Source organism: Carlito syrichta, unplaced genomic scaffold (genome assembly GCF_000164805.1).
Source record: "Carlito syrichta isolate Samal-C Ts95f unplaced genomic scaffold, Tarsius_syrichta-2.0.1 Scaffold301930, whole genome shotgun sequence".
Classification (NCBI taxonomy): Eukaryota; Metazoa; Chordata; class Mammalia; order Primates; family Tarsiidae; genus Carlito; species Carlito syrichta.
In genome coordinates this window covers 124,967-133,252 of record NW_007246026.1, presented here as the reverse complement: position 1 = coordinate 133,252, position 8,286 = coordinate 124,967, and the positions used below count along the sequence as shown (strand labels likewise).

Genomic DNA, 8,286 nt, shown 5'->3' with positions numbered 1-8,286 from the left:
CCTGGAGTTCAGTGGCATGATTATAGCTCACCAAGACTCCAATTCTTGGTCTCAGATGATCCTTCTGCCTCAGGAACCCAAGTAGCTGGGACTACAGGAGCACCTACCTAATGTTTTTTTATTTTTTTGTAGAGACGAGGTCTTGCTATGTTGCCCAGTCTAGTCTCAATCTCCTGGGTTTAAGCAATTCTCCTGCCTCAACCTCCCAAACTGCTGGGATTATAGGCATGAGCCACTGTGCCTGGCCTTATAGTTATTGCTAACATCTATCAGCTGTGTAGCTTTTCCAGGTAAGTTTTCATGTGTTTGGATGCCCACTCCCTCAAGTGAGGTACCAACTTCACATTTAAGGTCGTATATATTGCCTGGCAGTAAGTCCTAGCTGCCCAAGTCTTCCAGGTCAGGAGACTCATGACGACTTCTCCAGTTCAGCATAGAGAACCTCAGCGTTGTGAGCTTTAGGCCCTCTCTCCTCATCTTTTCTGCCAGCCTCCATTCTTAATCCTAACCTTTCATCTCAGAATTTCAGCTTTGATGTTTCCCACTTCCTTCCTATGGTTACTTTAACCGAAGTGAGTCAGGTCTTACTGAAAAACTGACCACAACTAGTCAGCTCCCACCCTCCCCCAGATCAGGGCTGCTGGGCCAGAGCATGAGGAGGATCAGTGTTTACTCAGCCCTTTCCATCTCTCTCCTCCAAGTCACGGGGCTTTGAGTAGGGCTTCCCCGGTCACCATGCCCCTCCCAACAGAAGACCGCAGTCAGAAGCCAATCTCACGTTTGTCTAGTGGCTCAGGGAGGGGACAGGAAAAGCAACATCTTGTGTCCTTGGGTAGCCTATCAAGGGGGCTAATTTGCGTCTATTCAACTCTACCAGGTCCAGTCCTGTTGCTTCTGATCTCAGCTTAAGGAGTATTTGCTGGGAGTTTTTAGTTCTGAATACCAATAACGAGCAGCTCTATGTACTGAGACCATCTCCTAGTGCCAAGAGCCATGTTAGCTCTTAATCCTCAGGATAACCCAGGCAAATTAGTATTCATGCCCTCGACCTTTGGAACTTGAATAAACAAACAAAACACACACACACACACAAAATTTCTCTGTCTTCCTTTCTAATTTTGGTATGTCCAGAATCTCCTCCTTAGCCTTGAAAATCATCATGATGTGAGTGATTGAGTTAGGGGAAGACCATGATGGTCTTTGCTGTCAGCTTTTGAAGTGAGAATAACCTTTCCTGTGATCTGGTTTAGAGCCTCCTCTCTCTCCCTGGGAAAGGGTTGCTGGCTTCCTTCCTCTGGAATGCAGCAATTGCTCACCCATTCTCTTTCATGTTGGATGCTTCAAGGAAAGAATTTTAGTCAGACAGAAGTCAACTGACACCATAACACGATTTGAATAAGACCCACTTATTTATTCAAAATTAAAATCTGCAATGAAGACAGACAAAATGTAACATTCCCAGAGGAATTGAATCACTTCTAGTTAAGACTGAGTTCTATTAGAACCAAATTTGGGTTGTTATAAATAACGAGCTGGCCACAGCTTTCAAGAACGAAGTGGTCAGGGATGAGGTCAGGGGAATCCCTCTGAGCCACTGAAAAGTTAATCATCAAAGGGTCTCCCTGGCTTCCCTTCTTAAGATGGTAAAAAGTCTTTGTAATACTCGGGGAGCCTCGGGCCCAGAGATAAAAGAAAAGAGAGGAAGGTCAGGGAGAACAGTTCAACAGGTACAAAGTGTAGCCAGGCTTGAAATGGAAGCTTCAACTGGCTCCCCAAGAACACTGTTTTTCATTACATAACTTACAATTTCTCTTAAAACACTAAAATACCATAGGGTGTCATCCTATGGAAACAGCTTAAACATAAGTGAAAGTAATAAATATTGAAAAAAATTATAATATCAGGCTTCTTTTCAAAGAGTTCACAGAGAAGCTCAGTAAATAAATAGAAATGGAAATTGAGGTAATAAATATTCTAGGCGAGAGGTACAATGAGGCGTTCCAAGGAGCTGGGTCAGCTGTCCCAGAATCCTGGATCAGATTTTGGAGACCTCCAATTGATGTCCTAGAGTCTGTAGAGTCACCACTTTGGATGTTTCAGTTTTTTGTCTTCATTGTCATGTAGGCTTCTATGTAGTTGATGAAGATGTCAAACTCACTCATGGCTTTGTAGACGCCTTGCTCTTGGAGCTGTGTAGGGAGACAAGAAACATTTTGTTAAAACTGGATCGGAGGCATAAATGGGTTCCCCTCCCCATGCTCATGGGTGAGTGTGACCTTGGATACAGAGGCTGCCCTTGCTCCCTCACGTTGGGGGTGAATCCAAGGATATGCCCAGCTGTCTTAGGAAAGACTGTGCATTGACTTTTATCTCCTCCCAGCACAGTTATCATCAAAGAAGACTTGCAAAGCACAGTCTTCAAAATGATGCCCTTTCAGCAATTTAAGAAATTTTTTTGCGTTTAGAAATGGGTCTCACTATGTTACCTAGGATGATCTCAAACTCCTGGCTTCAAGCAATCATCCTGCTTTGACCTCCCAACATACTGGGATTGCAGGTGTGAGCCACCATATCTGGCCTGCTTTTCAGTAATTTTAAATTGTTCACATGACACATATGCAGAATTTGATGAAAACACATTAGAGAAGGCACTTTGAAAGCAAGACAGTGAGAGAAGAAGAGAAGGGAGCTTTTTAAATGTCTGTGGTTTCTACCTACAGATTATGCAGGCCCTATCCTGCTTCTCTGGTCTACCATTAGAAGATCCATGCCCCCTGATGCTGGAGCCCTGCTCAGGGTCTGTCCCCAGCACATGAGGAGGACATTGACCACACGGTTTCTGGGAAATGGGGTTTCAGATGTTTGCAAGCTGTTGGAAGTGTGAAACCCCATTTGGTTTGGGAATTGACACTCTCAGGCACCTCGGGAGGTGTGAGGGGCAAATGGAAAGTGAGCTTGAACCAACCCCAGATAAATGAGAATTCTGCTTCCTGCTCATTTTGAGTTTTGGGGAGTCCATGCTGAACCCCCAGGTGTGTTTGTATGTGCATATTCACGTGTCAGCTTCCTGCACGTGTGGGTTCAGCCTGGATTCCCAACAAGCTACTTTCTGTACTTTCTGTTTCCTTTGTCACTCTCCCCAGCACCCAGCCCACTGTGCTCACAGGCTGACTGGCCAGCTCAGCCCACAGGCCTGCAAAGGCAGGAACAGTCATTTAGAAACCCCCAAAGACTCTTAACAGAAAACAAATATAACCGAGGTGGCAGCTCCTCACTGGCTGAGCAGGTCACACCATTTGTCAGGTTCCCACACTCCCTCCGATTGACGGATGAGCCTGCTGAGCACCTGCCACCCTCCATCCTTTGGGGAGTGGGCAGAGGTTGTGCTTGGCAAGCCCTCTCTGCCATCGCCAGAGCTCACCTTACTGAAGGCATTCTTCACCTGCTGTACCGCCTTGCTCTTATTTTCACAGGGAAGAAATTGATGCTGTGGAAGAAAAGAGAAAGTGTTGATGGCCTTGGTTCCCAGCTCCTGTGTCCACAGCATTTAGGGCACAAACTGGTGGTGTGAAGAAGAGGCCTGATTCATCCTGAATGCCTCCCTTCATAGCTCCGGGGAGGAATGAGCCCTGACTCTTCCTTACCCACTTCCTAAGCAACAGAGAAGAAGCAAAGCTCAGGGAGATGAAATATATTTATCTAGGAGCCACTCAGATGTCTGCAAGGCTCAGACAACAACCCAGGTCTTGGGCTTCCTCCCCCAGAACTTCACAGTGTCTCCTGGAGTGCTGTGCTAGACTTTCTTCAGCCTATCCCTTTCTGCCCCCTATCCTGTCCCTCTCCTTCAGTCACTGTCCTTGAGGTCCATTTCAAAACCTGCGGAGTAGAGATGGACTCACAGTTATGGGGACTAAACCCTTTGCATAGCCCTGTCCTGCAAATAGAGACCACCTGATTTTAATATCGATGAGAGAACAAAGGAAATCATTAGTGGTAAGGTTTTCATTTCAGTGGGAGAAATAAATTATCTGGTAGAATTCTTCATTGACTCTTGCCTGGAGTTGAGTAGCCTCTTGATCCTTCTAAAATATCAGGGAAAATCCTACCAGTCATGTGGGCCTCTCTTACAGCTTTGCTCTCAAAAGTTTGAGAATAGGAGGTGAGTGATTTTCCTCTGCTTGGGGTGTGTGTAGGGGGGGTCTCAGCCCTTGGCCTAGGGGCTAGGTCCAAAAGGATAAGAGAGCTGTGACTGAAGCTCTGGGCCCCTTTCATGAAGGGAGAGGAGTAGTTAATAACCCACACATGACTCACAAATAACAGGAAAGCTGTTTGCAAATCTTCACATGTAAATGCCTAGCAGATGCCCCCACCCCCTGCTCGGAGAGAAATGAGCAAGAGCTCTAGAAGTCTTTCTAAATTCACAGCTAGCCCTGCCAGACTGTGTCTCTGGTGTATCTCTGGATGTGAGTGGCCCTGATGGTCTGTAAGAAATGGTATTTTGGGGACAGCTGCAAGGGAAAGAACTGGTCTGCTACTCACACAGCGCCGCAGCCTCATCCTGAGGGTCTTCAGCTTTTCCCCCAGGGAGTTCACGTGCTCCTTGACGTCTGGGTCATGGTTCTCAGCTTGGGGCATCACCTCCTCCAGGTAAAACTGGATCATCTCGGACAAGGCTTGGCAACCCAGGTAACCCTAAGGGCAGGAGTCAAAGGTGAAGGGTGGGAAGGGGATCAGAGGCTGCTGCAACTAACTTAGAGGGACAGCTTTGTCCCCAGGGACCTTCCTTCCCCAGCGCTCCCTTCCTCCCCCCCCTCCACCCCCACTGAGCCTTTGTAGCCTTCTGGCTGCTGGCTATGTGCTGAGTTAAGATCTTCCCACTTCTCCTTTTCAAAGCCAAGGGAGAAGGAAGCAGACCCAGCTCCCTGTAGTCACGAAGCAGAGCCTCCCTTCCCTTAATCACGCTGCACTCCCCCGCCCACCCCAGCCCCAACTCTCACCTTAAAGTCCTCCAGCAAGGACTCGTTCAACAATATGTTGTCCAGCTTATCCTTCATTTGCTGCAAGAAAAACAAAAGGATAATGAACTTGAGGTTTGGGAAAATACCCAAAATGCATGTCTTTTTCATGCCCTCTCATTTATAGAGTTTTTGATTTTTCATCAAATTAGCCCTAGTCCCCAAACTGAGAGTTTTTTAAAAACAGAATTTAATGGCACTGGAACTATTCGTTATATCAGGCACTTCCCCTTGGTATCAAATTATTTTAAAAATCTGACTGATTTTGAAGTGAAGGCAGAAGCTTAGCTCAGTTCTGGTCTTCTTTCTGAAGGCCACATCAGGTTTTAAGGGATACCTATGTCAACCCTTCAGTGCCTTGAGTTCCCTCTCATGTCCTGCTCTTTGCTTTTCTTTCTGCCTTCTGTGGACATCTGACTCTAGCTCGGAAAGGTCTCTGGGAATAAGAAGCATCTCTCAATGCAGGTTTCCCTCATGCAAGATGCTTCCCCAAGCCATCAGTCTTTCAGGTCTGGAAATGCTCCAAGGACAGGCAATTTATGTTTCCTGGCCACTGGGCATGGGAAGTATCTTCACCTTCAATCAGACCCTTCTTGATTTCTCCCAGTCAATAAAGTATAGAGCTCTGTAGAGTCGGATAAGAAGTTTCTGACCATGGGAGAGAGTGCATTTACCTGTTGAGGCAGCTTTTCCTGCACATTGGCTGCATCATCTAGGCTTAGCTGAACTCACTGAACCCATGACTTGACCCAAGACTCTCTTAAGAATTGAAGTCTGGGGAGAATGCGTGCTGGGTATAGGGGTGGAGGAGCAAGGGGAGTGTTCTTTTGTGGTTCTAGTAGAACGCCTAGTTCAGGCAGTCCCAAGAAGAGAGAAAGAGCAGGAGAAAATCATACTCACAAAGAAAGTCTTCACCCTGCTGAAGGCAGCTCGGAGCTCTCGGAGCATATGAGGCAGGTTGCTTGAGAAGTAGATGCAGCTATTCTCAGACGGGGTGCCTTGGTCTCGGCTGGCCCTTACCCCAGCCAGGAAGACCAAGCAACATAGCAATGCTGAGCTTTGCATGACGGAACTCTGCCTTCTTCTGTGAGTCTGCCTTGTGGTTTAGTTTTGCAAGAGCAAGCCCCTGATGTGTAGACCTTCACCTCTCTGTCCCCCTTTTATATTGTGGGCTCTGTGAGGCCATTCCATTCAATAAAAGTAACAGCCACAGATTTCCTGGCAAACGTTCTGTTTTTTTTTTTTCTTAAGGCCCCTCCTTCCCTATCTAGATCTACCCAAGTTTGCATTTGCTAAAGTTTTCACTTTTTTGCGTCGTAAGCAAAAAGAGACTGGTTGAAGATGAACTTCTGCATTATACTATTTTTAGCATGGGCTACCTCTCTCTTTTAAAATAATGTTTTAGCTTCTCAATTTTAAAAAAGTTGATTTCCTATGGAGAATAGCTGTCTGTGCGCAGAGGCCCACAGCTGTGGTTCCCATTCACGTGTTCCTAGGTCATAGTGACGTGGACAAATTGGCCATTCCAGAATGCACTATGGTTGAGAAATAGTTGGGTCCCCCCAACCTGGGTCGAATATTCAAGACTTCTCCTTGATACCTTGAGAAGTCACCTTAGCTTTCTAGGCCTCAGTTTCCCCAAGTAAAAATGAAGGGGTAGACTAAATACTCTCAAAACTCCTTTCCACTTCTCCCACTTTATATTCCAAGAATGCCCTTTGCAGAGACTGGCTTCCTACAGGACAGGCAGGGACACAGGGTGTGCTCCAGGCTCCTTCTCTAGCCCTGGTTTCATGTAGATTCTCAGGTCCACGTTTCCACCTCCTCAGCTATTCCAGTGTTTGGGGGATGTTGATAAGAGTAGCCCACATGTCCTGAAAGTTTGTTCATATGCCGGTCAGATAGTCCTCACCATTACCTCCATTTCGTAATGAGCAAACTGAGGCACAAATATGTTACCTGCACAAGGTTAACAGGTGCCAAATGAGGGAACCAAATTCTGGTTCCCTCACCCTACTTTATACAGTTTCCAGTGTGTAGAATGAAAGATCGGATTAAGTAGTCCTTAGGGTTTATTCTAGTTGTAAGTTTCTATGGCTGGAGTCTAAAGTCTAAAAGATAGGGAAGAAGAAGTAGAAATAACAAGAAAAATAAATCAGGATTCCATGAAGGCAGGTCCCTCTTATCTATCTAGCTTTCCCTTCCCAAAGAAGCCTTGCTAGTTTTGTTTTAGATTTGCATGAGTGTGTGTTTGTGTGTGTGCAGGGGCAGGGTAGCCAGGTGAGGTTGGGGTGAAGAGTGTTGCTGTACCTTTAGTTGGGGGAAGACAGGGGTGGTGACATCAGGACTTCTTCAGATATCTGGAAAGTATCTGGGAGTCCTTTGTTGCGACTTCCGCCTTCCACAGGGGCTTCTCCTATCACTTCCATTTAGAAAGTGTTTGGGAAGAGCACTGGCCTGAGGGCGTGAGGCCTGGTCTCTGCCACTCTATACCCAGGCCAAGTCACCCATCCTCCCTGTGTCTGTTTTCCATCTGTCCCAAGGAAGAAACAGTACCTGCCCTTCTGCTAGCCAGGGGACTTTGTGCTTAAGTAACAAGTTGACCCAAAGGGAGGTATCCCCTGTGTTTCTGCCACATCCTGGCCTTCCTACATCAGCATTGGGACATCTCTGATGGCACTGGGTTCTGAACCTGCCCCCCTGGAGAAGGTTTCCAGGGCAAGTGGGGCAGACACCCTAGGGCCCAGCTAGTCTGGTGTGAGTGAGAGAGGTGACAGGGCCCAGGCCTACCTTGTGGAGGTACCTGCTGTGGTGACTTGTGTGTCAGGATCAGGGGACCGTGCCTTTTTCCCCAACTCTTTGGGTAGTGTCAGTGCAGAATCCCAAGACTCATGCAAGGAAAAAGTCTTTTAGAAAATGGAATGGAGCTAACCCAGGAATTGCTGCTCCTGCCAGATTTAGAATGGACTTAGGAGTACTGTCCTAGCTCCGTTGCCAAGAAGCAGAGAAAAGGGGACTAGGAGCTGGGTTTCCCATCCTACCTTTCTCTTTCCCTCTTAGCTCCTGGGTTTTCTGGACTGTGTCTGAGTTAACCTGCAGGGCTGACCTCCTCTGAGTTGGGTGTTTCAGGTGTACACTCAGCATGCAGACAAAGCAGGCCAGAGGGTCTGAGTCCCTCTGTGAGGTCCTCTCTGAAGCTGTGAGGTCCTCCTTGACCCAGGTGGTATGAACCCTACCTACCTTCGTTTCCCACCATACCTGTGTTTACTTC

At 47.0% G+C, this 8,286-nt stretch overlaps 1 protein-coding gene across 1 annotated transcript; it reads right to left on the bottom strand.

The window, feature by feature from the left end:
* Positions 1-2,001: 2,001 nt before the first annotated feature.
* On the bottom strand, positions 2,002-6,147 carry IL10 (interleukin 10). The gene is made up of 5 exons (XM_008055696.2): positions 5,916-6,147; positions 4,998-5,057; positions 4,540-4,692; positions 3,422-3,487; positions 2,002-2,189 (listed from the first exon to the last, which is right to left on the bottom strand). Exons 1-5 carry the CDS (start codon positions 6,078-6,080, stop codon positions 2,097-2,099), a joined length of 537 nt encoding a protein of 178 aa, XP_008053887.1. The 5' UTR covers positions 6,081-6,147; the 3' UTR covers positions 2,002-2,096.
* Positions 6,148-8,286: the final 2,139 nt, after the last annotated feature.